Consider the following 19891-nt stretch of genomic DNA (forward strand, 5'->3'; position numbering starts at 1 on the left):
CATAAAGAATTATCCCGATAAATTGAGTACCCCACCTTGGGGAAATTTATGCAAAAATTAGGGATTATGGCAAGTAACTGCATCCTGCTGACCTTCAGTTTTGAAGACTTTCTTGAGCACATCGTCGGATTTTGATCCCCAGTGACAGCCAAGAGCATAGTGGATATCAAGAGATGGTAGAAGGATTAGTGGTCGTTGTATTCAATGTATCCCTTTTCCATGTAAATTACCATTTTTAATTTTTGTAAAGATTTATGGAGTCCTGTCATTTACATACTACCATTCTATTTAAATAAAGTTGAGCTTTTATCCAATTGTTTCTACTCTTATTTAATTCAGCCAAATAGTTTTAAATATTATTATGATCATTTTGAAAATTAAAATTTTAATCAAAAAAGCATATTTTCTGAAACATATAAAAGTATTAATTTTAAGTAATCAATTCCATTTAAAAGGAATATCAAGAGTGGTCTGAAAGAAGTAAGCCCTAAGTGTGGAGCATTATTGGTTCTCCCCAAGCAGTAGGAGTGATTCCTCTTTCATCCCCGGCAGTATATTTAGCACCCGGTGTTTGTTGATTTCCCCAGTTGTTAATTCGCCGTTGTCTCCAGCTAATTTATGGTTGTTCCCCAGCTAAGTGAGGGCATTTCATTGCGACAGTTTGCATTAGTTTCGGTAGAACTTTGGTTTCCCCACAAGTCGCCATCAAATTCGCTCCCAGTCAGAGTTTTCTCCTGGTTTCTGAGCAGTTATTTGTGTTTATCCCCTGCAGGGTTGTCTCCCATTTGATATGGTGTTGAGCTAAAATTCCCCGTCGAGTTAGTAGTAGTTTCCTCAGCAAGTCCCCTATCTTCTTCCCCAACTAGGGTCGAGCCTTTGGGATGATGATCTCTCTTTTCTCCAGCAGTAGCTTCCCTCTTTTATGGATGGGCCGAGAATTGTATCGATGATTCGAATTTGCGACATTTTTGTATCCTTTGCGATTGTTTTGTCAGCATAATCATCATATATAGATATACATATACATATACATATACACTCATATAACTTTTTTATTGCATCATTACACCTATTGATTCATTTTTGAGATTCTTATCCCTTGCTACGATGACACTTTATCCCCATTCACGGTCGGCGCGTATGTCCTCCTTCAATTATAGAGTGTCAGCTCCCTTAAGGATAAAGACTTTAACCTTTCTCCTTTCCCCACTGAGTTATTTCCTCGTGGATGATTATTATTTCAGCTTCCTCTCCAGTTGATTATCTGGATGGAACCACTCCCCTTGAGTTACATCCTCATTAGGTTGAGTCTTGATTGACCATTCTTTTCTAGATCTTACCTAGAAGGATATTTAGGTCCCCTAAGAGTCTATTACACAGTAACTAGTAGTATTCTTCTTAGTTTACAGTTTTTTACTTATCACCCAATACCCGACAAAAGTAACCTCTTTCCTCCCCAGCAGAGTCGTTTTCACGTTTCCCCAGGAAGTATATCCTTGATATGATCATCCTAACCGATGACGGATATTTTCTTCCCCTGCTTTGAGTTTATCCTTAATATGTTCATCCTAACCGATGACAGATATCCTCTTTTTGGTATTCTACCAAGTAAAAAGGTAATTGTAACCCCTATTTGTTTCTTAGAGAGTTAATCCTTGATATGTTCATCTGAACCGATGACAGGTTTCCTTCTCTTTGCGGTCTTCTGCCCAGTAATCGGTAGTTGTAAATCCTGCTTTTTCTCCCCTTGCAGAGTTTATCCTCGATATGTTCATCCTAACCGATGACATATATTCTCTTTGATGGTATTCTATCTAATAACTGATAGATGTAATCCCTATTCTTCCCCCTCGGAGTATATCCTTGATATGATCATCCTAACCAGTGACGGATATTCTCTTTGATGGAATTCTATCCAGCATTCGATAGATGTAATTCCTATTCGTGTTGTTCAGGTGGTTTATCCTTGATATGTTCATCCTAACCGATGACGGGTATCCTCCTTAACATCCTCAAGCAAGTCTATCCTTGATATGTTCACTTTAGCCGGTGACATATTTTATTTCCTTTGAGTCTATCCTTGATATGTTCACTTTAACTAGTGACGGATATTCTCTCCTTTTTGGTATTCTGCCCAGTAACCGGTAGTTGTAAATCCTATTTTCAGTTTTTCCCCAGCAAGGCTATTCTTACCCAGTAACCGGTAATGAATACACCTCCCGGCGGCCCTCAGTGAGTCATCCTTGATATGTTTACCCTAGCCGGTAACAAATGTTCTCCCTGTCAGATTTCTGTTATCCCCATACCCAGTAACCGGTAATGGATAATACATTTATGCTCCTCCTGTGGTTGAAGATCTTTTTCTTCCCCAGTTGAGTTGAGTGCGCGTTTCCTTAGTGGGATCGCTTTTCCTGCATGGTTTTAGTATTTCAGCTTTGTTCTGACCTATTTGTTTCCTTTGCATATTTTTATTTCCCCATGGCTGAGTCTTTCTATTTTTCATGGAACCCCTCGTGTCTGCCCAACAGTTTTTAAGTCGTAGCCTGACCTATGCATAACCTTTTATTCCCCCTAGAGTCTCTGTTCCCCAGTGAGTTTACCTTACGGGATGCATTACGCTCTCGTGGACTTTCAGGCTCTCTGAATTCCTTTCCTTTGTGGCAATATTTCCCCACAGAGAGTTTAGTTTTAGCATTCATATCATATGCATCATGAGATCTCTTAAGGACCAAAATTTGTTCCTATATGTTGTTATTTAAGCCCATTCTACTGAGTCGATATGAAGATTTTAACCTTCACCTCCTCAGTTAGAATATCCTTAAATAGGGGCAGCTATAAGACCCCAGATTTTGACCCTAAGATCCCTCATGCTATGCATTACCACTCGGATCATACCTTGGCACCCTCCTTACCCCTCATTCATTTGGTTTGTTTTGGGAGAGATCACCAAGCACTATGAGATTGTATCATACTTTGTATTTTATCATCTTTACTAACCAAAAAAATACCAAAAATATGTCTTTGCATTTGTCTAACTCTTTTGTAGGTAGTGCACTTGATCACCTTTGATCTATCAAGCACACATCTAGGGTTAAGACCCTCATTGCTAAGAGCTCAACCAAGAAATTATCCACAATGGCCCTAGGCATCATATATGAGTCCCCATGATCTTTGCATGTTATTTTGATCAAGAATTCTTCAAGAATTTGGAATTGGTTTGCCTTGGAAACCCTAGTTCATCTGGGTATCTTGTGTAACTTCTTCAACAAGCTTCTTCAACAGTTGATCAAATATTTCAAGGGGCACTTCAAATTCCATCATATTATGCATATATTATCTCCCATGAGTTTAAAAGTTCAATAGAATTGCAAGTTTGCAAGGTGGTTGATGGTGGTTGACCAGAGGAATTCATCTAATCAAAACCGGGGTCCCCTAGACCCTATCTCCTACAATTTTCATCATATGGAAATTATTCCAAGAGAAACGTTACTCTAAATAACATTCCAAACAACTTTCATGTTGAGGTCTAGATCTATTTTTGCTTAGAAAGTCATTTTTTATGTTGAAATATTATAGGTCATTTGGTCTAAACCCTAATTTGGAGGTCAACTTCCCAAGGTCATAACTTGCTCAATTTTTATGATATGAGAGATTTCCAAGTTTAACAATCCAATTAAAGGTGTATACTTAAACTTTTATGTTTGGAGGAAGATCTAATTCTACTTTTATGAGCATGTGATATTAGGATACATTATAGGTCATTTTGGACCAATACCATTGAACACGTGAATTTCCTCAACTTCAAAAATGCATAACTCATTCATCCAAATCCAAATTAGGTCAAATTTGTGACTATTTTGAAGGTTTTTGAAAGAGATACAATTTTTGTGAAGACACTTTTCTCATTTGAAGCTCACATAAAAATTTAGCCAAGGTGGAATAAGTGAACATATGGCTTAACACTTAGAAAAGTTTTTGACATGTTGAAATTTCCAAACTTCCACCTCAAAATTCATCATGATACAAGCTTCAAATGGAAACATATTCAACATAAGAGTTATTCCTCTTGATTTAACCTTTCCAAAGAGTTGAATTTCATTCATTTTGGACAAGGTTTGAGTGGTCTGCGCATGGCTTGAACATGGCATCATCATTTGGCAAAGATCAACTTCAAACAGCTGCACACTTTTGCCTTGCATTCCAATCTACTTTCAGACTCAATTACATGTGATTATGGACTTAATTGAGTAGCTTCATGGGCCTATACACGCCCATGCAAGCATGCATCACTTAATTTCCAAATTTGGAAACAACTTTGAAGGTGCAAATATCACTTGCTTCAGCTATAAATAAGAGTCCCTGCATCAGAATTAGAGACCCTTGTGCGCCAGCTTTGATCCAAGACCTCTAACCCTCATAGTTGAAAAGAAAACCTGAGAATTTTCTTTTGAAAGTTGAGTTTGAATCTCACTGTTTGGAGATTCAAAACTCCAGGGATCCAAAGCTTTGTTTCAATCCTAAGCCACTTCTGCAAGCTTCCTAAGTAAGATCAAATAAGAATCAAAGCAAGAGAGATCAAGTTCTGCACAACATTGAAGGTATTTTCCAGATTTTTTCTTTTCTTCGATTCTCTCTCAATTTTCATAAATTCTCTTGGATCCTTGGTTGTCTGAAGTCCTACCAATGTAGGCAAGAAGATTGAGTTTCTTTGAGGCCAAATTGAAGCAACTCAATTCATGTACCTCAAATTTCAACTCCATGTATCTCTCAATATACTTGGAGTTAGGATGAATTGAGGTCAGATTCGTGATCGGTGCCATTTTTACTTTAGAATCATGTCCTTATTTTTCATTTTTGTGATGGTGATGAGAGAACTAGTCCGGCCAAGGTCGCCTGAGAAGACAACCGGTGTTTTGCTCCGGTGATGAGCTGGATAGGTTATGAGCCATAGGATCAAGTCATTTTGTTTTAATCACGAGCATTCCTTTTAAATACCATTGGTGTGGCGTGCTGACTCGAGTGTATGATGGAACGCGTGTTTTGGTCCACTTGATTTGCCACCTCAATTAATGAGGGAGATCAAGTGGTCCAAGTTTTTTCTAATTAATTGATTTTTATTTTATTTGTTTTATTTTCATTAATTCATATTAAATTTAATATTTATCCAAAAAATATGAGGGTTTCACCAAAAAATAAAAATAAAATTCTCTTTCATTTTCTGAATTAAAATCATTTTTTGGATCATTATTAATATTTTTCATGATTTAATTGATATAATGAATATTTTTAATTATTTAAAAATACTTTTCAGTTTCCTAAAATTATGAAAATTATTCTCCAAGGTCCTTTGACCTTGTTTGACTTATGATAAATCCCATGGCCATTTCTTTGGTGTTTTGATGAGGTTTTAGGAAATTGACCAACCACAATTTAATTTAATGCATATTTTTATTATTTTTAATTGTATAAATGCCAAATAAATTGTGTAGAGCCATTTTAATTGACTTTATGAGTTTGACTTATGTTGTTGGGCCTTGGTCAAGGTTGATTTGACTTTTCAAGGTTAAGATCATTGGATTTAGGGGATTGATGGAATGTACATTCCATCTCCCAAAATGAATGATCTTAATTTGGTAAAAGTCCTCCTTCGACCAATTTGTGTTGAATCCATTCCCCCTCCCTCTTCATCAGATTCCCCTTCTTTATCCATTCATGTCATGGACCAATGATACCTCTATATCCTAAGGCTTGTTGATTGCAAAATCAGCATAAGTATGGATGAGATTAGGTCCCCCGTTTTGCATATTCTTTTTGTGTGTGGCATGTTTCATTAGCATAGTTTATCATACTTTGTCTCTAACATGTATTAGCACCAAAATTCTATTGCCCAACCTCAAATAGTTGTGACTTCTACATAAGTCCAATTACGATTACTTAACATAGCGCTAAATTTGTGACACAAAAGGCATATCATTCTAGTTAGTGAGATTGTAAGTCTCCCCTCTTTCATGGTATTGTATGGAAACTTGAGCTTTTTTCTTTCCTTTGGAAGATGTCTTGGTTCAAGGATCCATGCTTGTGATAAGTGAGTTGAGTGTTCTCCAAAGAATGACTTAAACAAAAACAAAGCAAAAGCAATACTAACTTCTAATCAACTAACAACTAACATTTAATTTCAAGTTATTTACTTTTAATGCACTTTAATTTTTAAGTTTTATCCATTTGCCATTATTCATACCATTCAAGTTGTTTACTTTAAGGTCATTTTCACTTTGCCCATTTGGGCCATCTTTTATGATATATTGTGTTTGTATATACTTGTGTATTTGTGTGGTCTTTTGACCTTAATGTACCTAATAAGAACAAAAACCCTAAAAAACACTTTGTGTGGACTGTTGGTTTGATTTGAGACTATTGGACTTAGAATTTAGGCAACACTCCCTATGCAACTTTCATGAAACCAAGTACTTGTAAAATGAAATTTCATCTGATACAAAATTGAAGATCCATTTGAGTTCATCTGCAACATGATCATTGTGAAGCTGTTATCTTGAACTTATGTATAATGCCATCTTTTGAAGTCATTTGATATATGGGCAATTTTTGAAGAAGATCATGGGGTTGCTAAGGTTGGATGTGGCTATCTTTATTTGATGTCTTGCTCTCCAACTTGTTATTTGTATATTGCTTGTTGCTTGATTCTAAAGTCCAAGGGAAATTTGGGTTTCTATATGACATTCTTGTCTATTGGATTGCAGCCCATTGGTCAGATCTTTTTAACTCTCAACTTTTAAATTTATGCTTAGGATTAGTCTCTTCATCTCCTCCCCACTTCTTTAATTTCAAAATCTCTCCCTTTTTTTTAAATCTTCTTTTCTTGTGCTTGTTTTCTAAACTTAGACCATATTGCAAATTAGAAACTTTGGCCTTATGCCATTGCATTTTCAAACTTCTTTTCTTAAATAAACTTAATTATACTTGACTTAAAATTTCCAAAAGACAAAAATAATTAATACTCATTAAAACCATTTAAGTCCTTTGGTGCCTTTGTTCAACTTAAAATTTTGTTAAAAGCAATGCACTCACTTTGAAATTGATACCACGAACTACGAGGTTTTTATCCCTCATTTTATGTTGGTACGTAGGCACAAGTCTGAAGTTCTTGTCAAACACAAAAATATAATTAATGAATTCTTTTCTCATCCCCACACCCTATTTTATTGCAAACGTTATTTTGTACAAAAATACATATGCACACAAGAAAGGGCTCCCTAGGAGTACCTAGGACACTTTGGGTGCTAACACCTTCTCTCTGTGTAACCAACCCCCTTACCTGTAATCTCTGGCATTTTATTAGTTTTGATTTGAAAACTCCTTATCTTTTTTAGGTTTTGTTCTTACTTTTCCCTTTTCCCTTGGAAATAATAAAAGCACGGTGGCGACTCTGGTTTAATTTGTAAGTTTAAGGAGTGCCTTAGAAGGGGGGTGAATGAGGCACTTAGACGATTTTCCGGATTTTCTACGGTATATTGAGTTTTACTTTCTTGAGATGCTTATGTGATGAAAAGCGGTAAAGTTCGGAAAGTAAAGAACACCACGATGTATAGTGGTTCCCCTCACAAATCGAGAGTACTCCACTCCCCTTTCAACACGAAAGAGAATTCACTATAATGTTAGATACCTAGAACAAGCCTCTAACTAAGTAATCAAGAACAATCCTCTTGAAAACTTAACTTACAAGAAAAGAAAACAATCATTTCTTTTCTTGACACTTATATCCAACAATCATGGATCATAAGCAATACACCTAAAACCAAATAATCCTTGGTACTTAGGATTTTACAAAGTATTTGAATGAATATATGATTAATTATATTGTATAAGATTTTAATCAATTGATTAGAGTCTTCTTCTCTTTCAATATGAAATTTCAAAGGCAAAATAATCTCTAAGTGCTCAAGAGTACTTTTGAAGAAAATGATATGAAAATTCTTTTTCCAAGAGTATCTTAATATGAGAAATAGATGAAAAATAAATGTATAGAGATTTTGCAAATTTATTTGAAATAGGTGAAATTTATAATGAAAATATAAGAATTATTTATAGTATGAATGCATCCCTTCAATCATAACATGGCAATGTTTAGAAATGAAATCAGATAATTGATCATCAAAAGATGCAAGCTTTTACCATGAAAAGTTATGATGAAATGGTGTAAATAATGGTGAAATAATTTTTCAGATTTTTCAAAAAAATTCCAGCATCAATTGATTGACACACACAACTAATCGATTAACACAACTTAAAAAATGAAAAAATATACTAAGGTCAATCGATTGACATATAGCATCAATCGATTGGTTCAGTTTTAAAAACGAAAAATTTTAAAACAGAAAGATTGATCAATCGATTGTATCAAGGCATCAATCGATTGGTTCAGTTTAAAAAATGAAAAATTTTAAAACAGAAAGTTTGATCAATCGATTGATATACAACATCAATCGATTGACCTGTCCAAAATGTTGAAAAAATTTCTAAGTTAAAAAACTTTTGAACATGCAATTTTTAAACAATATTTCAAAATAAATAATCATGATAGAAAAGACTTAGAATGATTATTTTAATGCAAGATAAAACTTTTGAGCACTAGGAGTATTTTGTCAAGAGTTTCATATACCTATATTAGATTCATGAAAGCTTAAGCAAAGCTGAAGTGATCTTCTTTTTCCATTCTTTTGATTATGGAGAGCTTGATATGTTGTCTTCATCAAAATCTTGTAGGAGGATTGTCTTCACATTCTCCCCCTTTTTGATGATGACAACCAATTAGTAGTTTGAACTTATACTCCCCCTATCGTCCTAGAGATGATCACATACAAAACTCCCCCTGCATTAAAAAATTCAAGCACAACACATTTATAGACATCTTCTCCCCCTTTGTCATAATCAAAAAGAAGGGAAAAGTAGACATAATAACATTTAAGAGAAAATTTAAGCATTTAAACCACACACACAAACGATGTTTAAATATTACACCACAAGTAACTAGATAAGTCATGCAAGTTATAAACTAGGGATAAGAAAAACAGCAGAATAACAAACATAACAAAGTCATAAACACCATAAGGTAGCCAACTATTGATTGTTGTTTCCATCATTTGATCCACCACCGGGATAGCCACCACCCTGAAAACCACCACCTTGATAGCTACTACCTTGAAAGCCAGTTTGAGATAACTCCCACCGATCCATTCTCGACGATAAATGACCAATCTCGGTCATAACATCTGTGCGAAAGCCTTGTAGATAGTCCATAATCATTTGATTTGAGGGTTGATCCGGTTGAACGTCTGTCGGAGGGTTAAACTCATCATCACTGTTGGATTCTTGTTGAGGTTCTTCATCTTCAATATCCAGATACTTTATCTCAAGAGTCCGAGGGTTAAAGATGACTCCCATCTTCCGATTGATCTGTTTGATGCTAATCATAAAGGAAGGTTTTTGCATTGAAAAACACAACTCATTTTCCAGATTAACGTTGAAGTGTCGGAAAATCTTGGTCAATAGGTGATCATATGGTAGACCTTCGGCATGCTCATCATGAGACATCATATGAGATATGATTGAATGACCCCAATCGACATGGAAGTGAGTTTTGATGGAATAGAGAAGCATCATTTCTGGATCAGTGATAGTGCAGTGATTTGAAAATCTTGGCACAACAACATATACCAGAAAATAGTGTAACATCCTGTCATTAATAGAAAATTTTGTCGGGGACCAGTAGACTCGTTCCAGGTTATCTCCTCCACAACTCTTCTTTCTCTTGTTATAAATTTGATGTCCAGACAACCGGCTTAAGCTATTGTAAAGGCATGTTTGCTATAGTTTTCCCATGGAGCAATTGTCCCAACAAATTTATGACCAACAGGAGGGATTTCAAAAATAGCACAAATATCAGATGCAGTTAAAGAGATTGGGACTCCTTTCACTACAGATGTTAATTTCCCTTTCTTCCTTACCATATTGGAGTAGAAAACCTTAACTAGTTCAGGGTAAAAATCTAAATGGAAACCAATTAGGTTACACAAACCTAACTCCTCAAAGACACTAGGAAAGGTAAATACTTCTTCAGGAAAAGTAACAAAAGTGCTATACTTAGGCTTCATGATTTTCTTTTGGAAGAAGAAGGTTTCATACCTTTCTTGTTGATGTTTTGTAGTAAAGAGCCTTGATAAATCTAGAGAGCCTCTTGAGGAAGAAGCTTTGCCTTTCCCTTTGCCTTTGTATGATAGTTGAGATGCCATGAAAAAAAAGCTTGGAGAGAGAAACCAAAGATGAAGCAAAAATCCTTTGAAGAGAAGTGTAAAGTCGTGAGAATGCTTAAAGTTGTTTGATGGAGAGAAATGGCTTTATGGTGGTGGTGGATTGAAGTAATGAGAAACAAGTAGTTGAACCAAGAAAATTAAAAGTAATGAAAGCACAAATAAAGTGACATAAAGATAGAGAATATATTGGTAAATGATATTTACTAGAGAATAGGAAAAGGAGAAAGAATAGGAGAAAAAAAGGGAAAAGACAACATACTAGTAAATGTAATAAGAGAATTGTATCAGTAAAATCAGAAATCACACGGCCATTAAATAAAGAGTGGAAGAGAATCATGCGCAGCTGACCAAATTAAACAAAAATTTCAATGGATCAATCGATTAACATGCAAGACCAATCGATTGGTTGTGTAAAAAAAATTGAAAAATAACGAAATGTAATCGATTGTAGAAACTTTATGTAAAATGAAATTTGAGAAAATAAGAGGGACCAATCGATTGACACCCTACCATCAATCGATTGACACAATTTTTTTTTTGAAAAATACTTAAATTAACACATAAACAAGCACACTTATCATAACAAGAACATTTTAATAGCTATAAATAAGTGATTATAAGATATTAAAAGAAAGAGTGCACCTTTTAAATTTTGATGTTATTTTGATGAGTTAAATATCACACTCATCTAGAATTCCAAGTTCCCTTCAAATTTTGTAGAATGGTTCTCGCGCCAAAGGTTTTGTGAAGATGTCGACCAGTTGGTTATGAGTATCCACAAATGTGACTTCGATATCTCCTTGAAGCACATGATCACGAAGAAAGTGATGTCGACTATCAATATGTTTGGTTCTTGAGTGCATGACCGGATTCTTTGTAATGTTTATCACACTAGTGTTGTCACAAAGAAGAGGAATGCATCCAAGATCGAGTCCGTAGTCACGAAGTTGTTGCTTAAGCCAAAGTATTTGAGCACAACAGCTACCTGCGGCGATGTATTCTGCTTCGGCAGTGCTTAGAGCAACACATGCTTGTTTCTTGCAAGCCCACGAAACTAATGCATTTCCAAGGATGTGGCATGTCCCACTAGTACTTTTTCGATCAGTTTTACATCCTGCATAGTAAGCGTCAGAATAACCAACCAATTTGCAAATACTACCTTTAGGATACCATAGGCCGACATTTGTTGTTCCCTTGAGATATTTCATGATTCTCTTAACAGCGGTGAGATGTGACTCCTCTGGATTTGCTTGGAAGCGAGCACATAAACACACACTAAACATTATGTCAAGACGGCTTGCCGTTAAATATAATAAAGAACCAATCATACCTCGATACTTTGTAATATCAATTGACACACCCGATTCGTCTTGATCAACATAGGTTCCGGAGCTCATTGGTGTTGACATTGCTTTACAACCATCCATTTCAAATCTCGTTAACAACTCTTTGCAATACTTTGATTGGTTGATAAAGATTCCGTCTTTTAGTTGCTTGATTTGCAATCCAAGGAAGTAGTTCATCTTTCCCATCATAGACATTTCAAATTCACCTTCCATTATCAACGCAAATTCTTCACATAGTTCTTTGTTGGTTGAACCGAATATTATGTCGTCTACGTAGACTTGAACAAGTAAGGTGTTCCCTTTTATCTTCTTGATAAATAAAGTCTTGTCTATTTTGCCTTTTTCAAAACCTTTTTCACATAGAAAATTACTTAGACGATCATACCATGCTCTTGGTGCTTGTTTTAATCCATAGAGTGCTTTCTTCAGTTTGTATACATGTGAAGGATGCTTGAAGTCTTCAAAGCCAGAGGTTGTTTGACATATACTTCTTCGTTGATGTAGCCGTTCAAGAAGGCGTTTTTGACGTCCATTTGAAATAACTGAAAATTCATTGAACATGCGTAAGCAAGTAATAAACGAATAACTTCTAACCTTGAAACCGGAGCGAAAGTTTCTTCAAAGTCGATTCCTTCTTCTTGATTATACCCTTGAGCGACCAATCTTGCTTTGTTTCGAACAATTATTCCATTCTCATCAAGTTTGTTCTTAAAGACCCAACTTGTTCCAATGATGTGCTTACCACTTGGTCAAGAAACAAGTTCCCAAACTTGATTTCTCTCGAATTGGTTTAATTCTTCTTGCATAGCAAAAATCCATTGATCATCTCCTAGAGCTTCATCAATTTTAGAGGGCTCTATTTGCGAAACGAATGCCATGTTTAAGCATGCATCCTTGAGATTCAATCTTGTAGCAACACCTTGACTAATGTCACCAATTACTTTATCAATAGGATGATCTTTATGAGTCCTCCATTCCTTAGGTAGATCATTTTCATTTGACTCTTGTTGAATCGGTTCTTCTTGATTCTTGTTTGAAGTATCTTCTTTAGGAATTTCTACAAAATCATCATCATCACAAACAACAATTTCCTCTTTCGAGGGGTTAGATTCGTCAAACTTAACATGCATGGATTCTTCTATATTTAAAGTTCTTTTATTGTAAATTCTATATGCTTTACTTGTAAGAGAATAACCAAGAAAGATACCTTCGTCCGATTTTTCGTCGAACTTACCAAGGTTGTCTTTGTCATTGTTAAGGACAAAGCACTTACATCCAAAGATATGAAAGAAAGCAATGTTGGGTTTCCTTCCTTTGAAGAGTTCATATGGAGTCTTATTTAGGATACGTCTTATGTTAACTCTATTACTTACAAAATATGTCGTGCTAACCGCATCTGCCCAAAAATACTTAGGAAGATTTGAGTCGCTAAGCATTGTTCTTGCAAGTTCCACCAATGACCTATTCTTTCTTTCAACTACTCCATTTTGTTGAGGAGTCCTTGGATCCGAGAAGTTGTGAAATATTCCTTGATCTTCACAAAAGTCTTCAAAAGAGGTATTCTGGAATTCTCCACCATGATCGCTTCTTATGGAGGCAATTGTTAATGATTTCTCATTTTGAATTTGCTTTGCATACTTCTTGAATGCTTTGAATGCATCACTTTTCTGCACTAAAAAGAATGTCCAAGTATATCTAGAGTAATCATCAACAATAACTAAAGCATATAAGTTACCTCCAAAGCTTCTTGTTCTTGATGGACCAAATAAGTCCATATGTAACAATTGTAGTGGCCTAGAAGTGGACACCACATTCTTGGATGTGAAAGTTGATTTGGTTTGCTTCCCCTTTTGACAAGCATCTCAAAGTCTATATTTAATGAACTTTATCTTTGGCAATCCAATGACAAGATCATGTTTTACTAACTTATTCAAGTGCTCCATGTGAATGTGAGCAAATCTCTTATGCCATAACCATGAGTCATTGTTATTTTCCATAAGACACTTAACCTTCAAAGAGACATCATCAAGGGAAATCATGAAAATATTATTAATTTGCTTACCTATAAGCATTACCTCTTGTGTGACTTCGTCTTCAATTAAACATTCATCTTTTGTGAACCTTATTTTGAATCCTTTGTCACAAAGTTGGCTTATGCTTAAGAGGTTGTGCTTTAGTCCTTCGACATATAGCACATCTTTGATGGATATGAAATTTGGTGCACCTACTTTGCCTATGCCAAGAATTCCTCCTTTGTTGTTATCTCCATAAGTAACATAACCCTTGGCCTTAAGCATTAGATCTGAAAATTTGTGCACATCACCAGTCATATGCTTGGAGCACCCATTATCCAAATACCAAAGATTTGATGTGGCCTTCAAGCATACCTACAAAATAAAATTAAGTTTTGTTAGGTACCCAAATTGCTTTGGGTCCTTTATAATTAGTACCTTTCTCAACCCATACATAATGCCCCTTTGCTACACTAAAGTTTCTAACATAGCAAGCATTAGGTGTATGGCCAATAATACCACAATAAAAACAAGTTGGTTCAAAATTGCTTTTATATCTAGGAATATAGGACTTTTTCTTTGTAAACCTTTTCTTTTTAGGATGTTGATGCACAACTTTTGGTGTGTTGACTCTTTCTTTTAGAGATTGATCCTTAGGCCTAACAAAGATAGTTTTATTTGAACTTGGTTTAGAAAATTTGGAGTAACCAAGTCTACTTTTGTAATTTGAGTACCTTTGTTGGCTAAGAATCCCTTCCAAACCAATTTGTACTTTTTCATACCTTTCAAGTACTCTTTTAAGTTGGACAATTTGGAAAGAGAGAGACTCACACTCTAGACATACAAAATTCTTCTTTTCACTAATCATCTTTTGTTTTTCATTTTCAAAACCTTTTTAAAAAATTTCAATCTTTTCTTGCAAGGAAGAAATTTGTTTCTTTTGAGATGATATAGTTTTATAAATAATTTTGCATTCATTTAACAATTCATTAATTGCATCTTGTGCATCATCATCAAAAAGAGAAAAAGCATTACTAACCTCTTCTTCATCATCGGAATGATGAGAAGCCATTAGCGCCAAGTTTGCACATTCCTCTCTATCCGATCCGGATGAAGAACTAATTTCATTGTCGTCCCATGCAAGATATGCCTTTTTGTTCTTGAAATCCTTCTTGCTCTTGAATCCGCCTTTCTTTGAAAGTTTAGGACATTCCGGCTTTATGTGGCCTTACTTTCCACATTCGTAGCATGTTACATCTTGCGTAGATGTGGTGGTCTCCTTTTTCCTGAAATGTCTATTCTTTTTAGCGTTAAAGGATTTATCATTTTTGTTAAAGAACTTACCAAGCCTTTTAACAAGGAGCATGAAATTCTCATCTTCCTCCAATGCGTCATCATCTTTATCTTCTTTTGAGTCTACCTTCAAGGCAATCCCTTTAGATTTCTTTTCTTGACTTTCATGTTTCTCAAGTTTACCAAGTTCTAACTCATGTTCTTGAAGTTTTCCAAAGAGTGATGCAAACGTCATTGTTGAAAGACTTTTCTTTTCGGAGATACCCGTCACCTTCGGTTGCCATTCTCGACTTAATGATCTTAGTACTTTAAGATTGAGATCGTCATTTGTAAATGTTTTTCCGAGAGCAATCAAGTGGTTAGTCAAGTGAACAAATCTCTTTTGTAGTGCCACGATGGATTCTCCGGGCATCATTCTAAACATCTCATATTCTTGACTTAATGTATTCAACCTTGATCTCTTTACTTCGGTGGTGCCTTCATGTGTCTCCACTAAGGTATCCCATATATTTTTCGCCGATTTGCATTGAGATATGCGGAAGAACTCGTCCAAGCTTAAAGCACTTTGAAGAATATTTATTGCTTTCTTTTCATTTAAGATTTTTTTCTTATCATCTTCATCATACGAACTCTTTATCTTTAGAGTACCAATGCCATTGACCACACTCATTGGATTATGCGGACCATCTTCAACGGCTTCCCATATGCCTTCTCCTTGGGCTTCTAAATGTGCCTTCATGCGGATCTTCCAAAAATCAAAATATTCTCCAGAGAAAAGTGGTGGTTTGTTACTACTTCCACCGTCTTTGAAAACCGGATTCGTGCTAACGGAAGCCATGCGGATCTTTTAGGAATAGGTTACCTATAACCTGCTCTGATGCCAATTGTAAGTTTAAGGAGTGCCTTAAAGGGGAGGGTGAATGAGGCACTTAGACTATTTTCCGGATTTTCTACGGTTTATTGAGTTTTACTTTCTTGAGATGCTTATGTGATGAAAAGCGGTAAAGTGCGGAAAGTAAAGAACACCATGATGTATAGTGGTTCCCTTCACAGGTCGAGAGTACTCCACTCCCTTTTCAACATGAAAGAGAACTCACTATAATGTTAGATACCTAGAACAAACCTCTAACTAAGTAATCAAGAACAATCCTCTTTAAAACTTAACTTACAAGAAAAGAAAACAATCCTTCCTTTTCTTGACACTTATATCCAACATTCCTGGATCGTAAGCAATACACCTAAAACCAAACAATCCTTGGTACTTAGGATTTTATAATGTATTTGAATAAATATATGATTAATTGTATTGTATAAGACTTTAATCAATTGATTATAGTCTTCTTCTCTTTCAATATGAAATTTCAAAGGCAAAATAATCTCTAAGTGCTCAAGAGTACTTTTGAAGAAAATGATATGAAAATTCTTTTTCCAAGAGTATCTTAATATGAGAAATAGATGAAAAATAAATGTATAGAGATTTTGCAAATTTATTTGAAAGAGGTAAAATTTGTAATGAAAATATAAGAATTATTTATAGTATGAATGCATCCCTTCAATCATAACATGGCAATGTTTAGAAATGAAATCAGATAATTGATCATGAAAAGATGCAAGCTTTTACCATGAAAAGTTATGATGAAATGGTGTAAATAATGGTGAAATAATTTTTCAGATTTTTCAAAAAATTTCCAGCATCAATCGATTGACACACACAACCAATCGATTGACACAACTTAAAAAATGAAAAAATATACTAAGGTCAATCGATTGACATATAGCATCAATCGATTGGTTCAGTTTGAAAAACGAAAAAATTTAAAACAGAAAGATTGATCAATCGATTGTATCAAGGCATCAATCGATTAGTTCAGTTTAAAAAACGAAAAGAAATTTAAAACAGAAAGTTTGATCAATCGATTGACATACAGCATCAATCGATTGACCTGTCCAAAATGTTGAAAAAATTTCTAAGTTAAAAAACTTTTGAACATGCAATTTTTAAACAATATTTCAAAATAAATAATCATGATAGAAAAGACTTAGAATGATTATTTTAATGCAAGATAAAACTTTTGAGCACTAGGAGTATTTTGTCAAGAGTTTCATATACCTATATTAGATTCATGAAAGCTTGAGCAAAGTTGAAGTGATCTTTTTTTTCCATTCTTTTGATTATGGAGAGCTTGATATGTTGTCTTCATCAAATCTTGTAGGAGGCTTGTCTTCACATAATTGATGTCTAGCTTATCCATAGCTTGATGGTCATGAATTTACCGCTACAAGACTCATAAACTTTGTCGAAGTTTTATTTATTTTCGTACAATCGTGTGTATGATTCTTTATGGGTCCTCAACTCTTGGATAAGTTGATGGCAGACAAGTGTATGATTATCTTCTTCTTAACTGAGTAAAGTTAAACCTACTCGATAACCGCAATTATCGTCCCTTTCAACATTGACGATTCGCTCGATGTATTTGTGCATAAAAACCGGCATCTCGTTAATGAAAGGAAACTTTGGTGGAAGGGGCGCAGGAGATGCTTTGCTAATGTGAGCTCATTTGCAACACTTTTTTGAGATTTTGGAGTTGGTGAGTCGGGAAAAACTTTGTCAACATGTTCAAAATATGAAGGTGATTGTGTAGTCGAATTGTCATTTGGTGTACGCTTTATTTTCTTCAGAACACCTTTTGTTTTTACCGGTTCAGAGGACTGTTTCATGTCGGTGGTTTCCGGATAAGATATATTCCTTAATTTTTTTTTGATGTGGAGTTTCATATTGTTAACGACTTTTAAAAATCTCTCTTGTATCACTTCTCATTCGGTCAAAATGGATATTCGATTTACCGCCATTCATGACACCATCATCATCAAACCTAAGTCTCTTCCAATGAGTGCAAACTTCATCCACTCTTATTAAACCATCAAGTTTCACCTTTTTTTGCAATAACACAAGCACATGGGAGACCATATGTTTTCAAAATTGTGAATCCATGATTTGCGCTATCGGAGCCTACATTATCAACTCGTTTAGTGTTCAGTCACCATTTTCATTAAGTTTTCATTACTGATCCGACAAGAAACCAAGGATTTTGAGACACTGTGCAAGCATTTTGGTACTTTTCAAGGCAATTTTACTTCCCGTATAATATTTGAGCATTTCCATTCATTGTCATGTTTTACTTTATATTTTTTATTTTACGCGTAGAATGTTTGTGTTTTTGTCCAACATGTCCAGGTGGAAGAATCAAGGAACTCGGAGCGAGACAGTGTAGAATTTCGACAAGCAAAGGAATGGAAAATTTTCAACACATGAGGCCTGACACGGCCACCCGTGTCACCTGACACGGGTCGTGTCAGGCAGAAGGAGGATGAAAGCTAAGACAATAACCTGACACGGTTGGCCGTGTCAGCTGAGACGGCCCGTGTCAAGCCTTTTTCTCAACCGTGTTGAGCCCTCATGGGCGTGTCAAGTGAAGTAGTGAGCTGACACGGCCACCCGTGTCAGCTGACACGGCCACCCGTGTCAGCTGACACGGGCCATCTCAGCCCAGGCCCAAAATTTCCCTTTTTTGACGGGCTTTTGATCATTGGGCTTGTGAAGATATTTTTGGAGTTGTCCACCTGTTGCTTGGAATTTTCATTATATAAGAGAACCTTCTACCAAAGAAAAAACCATCCTCGAACGAGGCGAACACCAGAGTTGTCAAGCAATCAAGTATCACAGAGATCAAGGAATTCGGAGAGTGGAAGGTTTTCATGAGTGGAAGCGATTGAAGATCCAAGTCATCCAATTACTTGCAATGTGTAATTTTTATCTTGCATTCGTTTTGAACAATATGAGTAGCTAAACCCCCCAATGCTAGGGGGTGTCCCTGATTTAGAATTGTAGTGACGTTGAGTTTACATTTGCATTTATAATATTATTCTTACGGTAACCTTTTGGTGTGTTTAATGCTTTCTCTTTTGAACCAATTGAGATTGTTCTATGGTTATCAATTAGGTTGGACCGCCATTGGTAAGGTTTTCATAAGGTTACTCTGCAGTAGATATCACCTAGGACTAGGGATACCCTGTAAGAATCAGAGCATTCTTGATATAATAAAGCTTAACTTCATCCTAATTGCCTATGGACATAGAAATTATGGTAGATTGATTAAAGGTTTTATCACCAAGGACTTGGGAGAAAATATCCTTGAGAACTAGTAGTAATTGATATTTGTTGATGCAATAGTGACTCAGAGTTATTACAGGCATAAATCATACACCTTCCCTGGCATTGTTCCTCTTACCTCGCAAATCCTTATTCTTCATTATTATTCGCCTTTGCCTTTATTATTATTAAAAAAACCCAATTATAACTTTTATTTAATTGAATGATAATTTAAACTCAATATTGACGTGCAGTCCTTGAGATCGATATTTGGGGAATTTCCCCTTTACTACTATAACAAGCAAAATAGTACACTTGCTATTTTTCCGAGCAAGTTTTTGGCGCCGTTGTCGGGGACTGCAAGAATATAGAGTTTAATTTTAAAGTTCAATTAAAATTTTGTTTCTCTGCAATAAAATTATTTTTCTGTCATTTATAATTTACTAATTTGTGTATGCGAGGAGAACCCTCAACTGAATTTCTTTTTGACGCAGAGATCGAGAGGACTCTTCACCAAAGACGCATGAATGCAAGAGTGGATCCCAAAGAAGAAAGTACCTATGATCACTCCGAATTCAAAGAACCAATGGTTGATAATCCTCCGAATCCACCTCCGGAAAGACTCCTAGGTGACTATGGAGGTGCAAACGCATCGGGTGGCCGACTGACCATTGTCAACCAACCGATAAATGTGACAAATTTTCAACTACATTCTAGCAAAATTAATTAATTGTAAATAAAACCTTTCACTGGAAAGGTTAA

The 19891-nt window shown here is 35.4% G+C and overlaps 1 protein-coding gene across 1 annotated transcript; it reads right to left on the reverse strand.

The window, feature by feature from the left end:
- Positions 1-9857: 9857 nt before the first annotated feature.
- LOC127094915 (secreted RxLR effector protein 161-like) lies at positions 9858-11611 on the reverse strand. Its single transcript, XM_051033674.1, has 2 exons — positions 11314-11611; positions 9858-10063 (listed from the first exon to the last, which is right to left on the reverse strand). The coding sequence occupies exons 1-2, from the start codon at positions 11609-11611 to the stop codon at positions 9858-9860; spliced, it is 504 nt and encodes a 167-aa protein (XP_050889631.1).
- Between the last annotated feature and the right edge of the window lie 8280 nt (positions 11612-19891).

This window comes from Lathyrus oleraceus, chromosome 6 (assembly GCF_024323335.1).
Source record: "Lathyrus oleraceus cultivar Zhongwan6 chromosome 6, CAAS_Psat_ZW6_1.0, whole genome shotgun sequence".
In the NCBI taxonomy this organism is placed as follows: domain Eukaryota; kingdom Viridiplantae; phylum Streptophyta; class Magnoliopsida; order Fabales; family Fabaceae; genus Lathyrus; species Lathyrus oleraceus.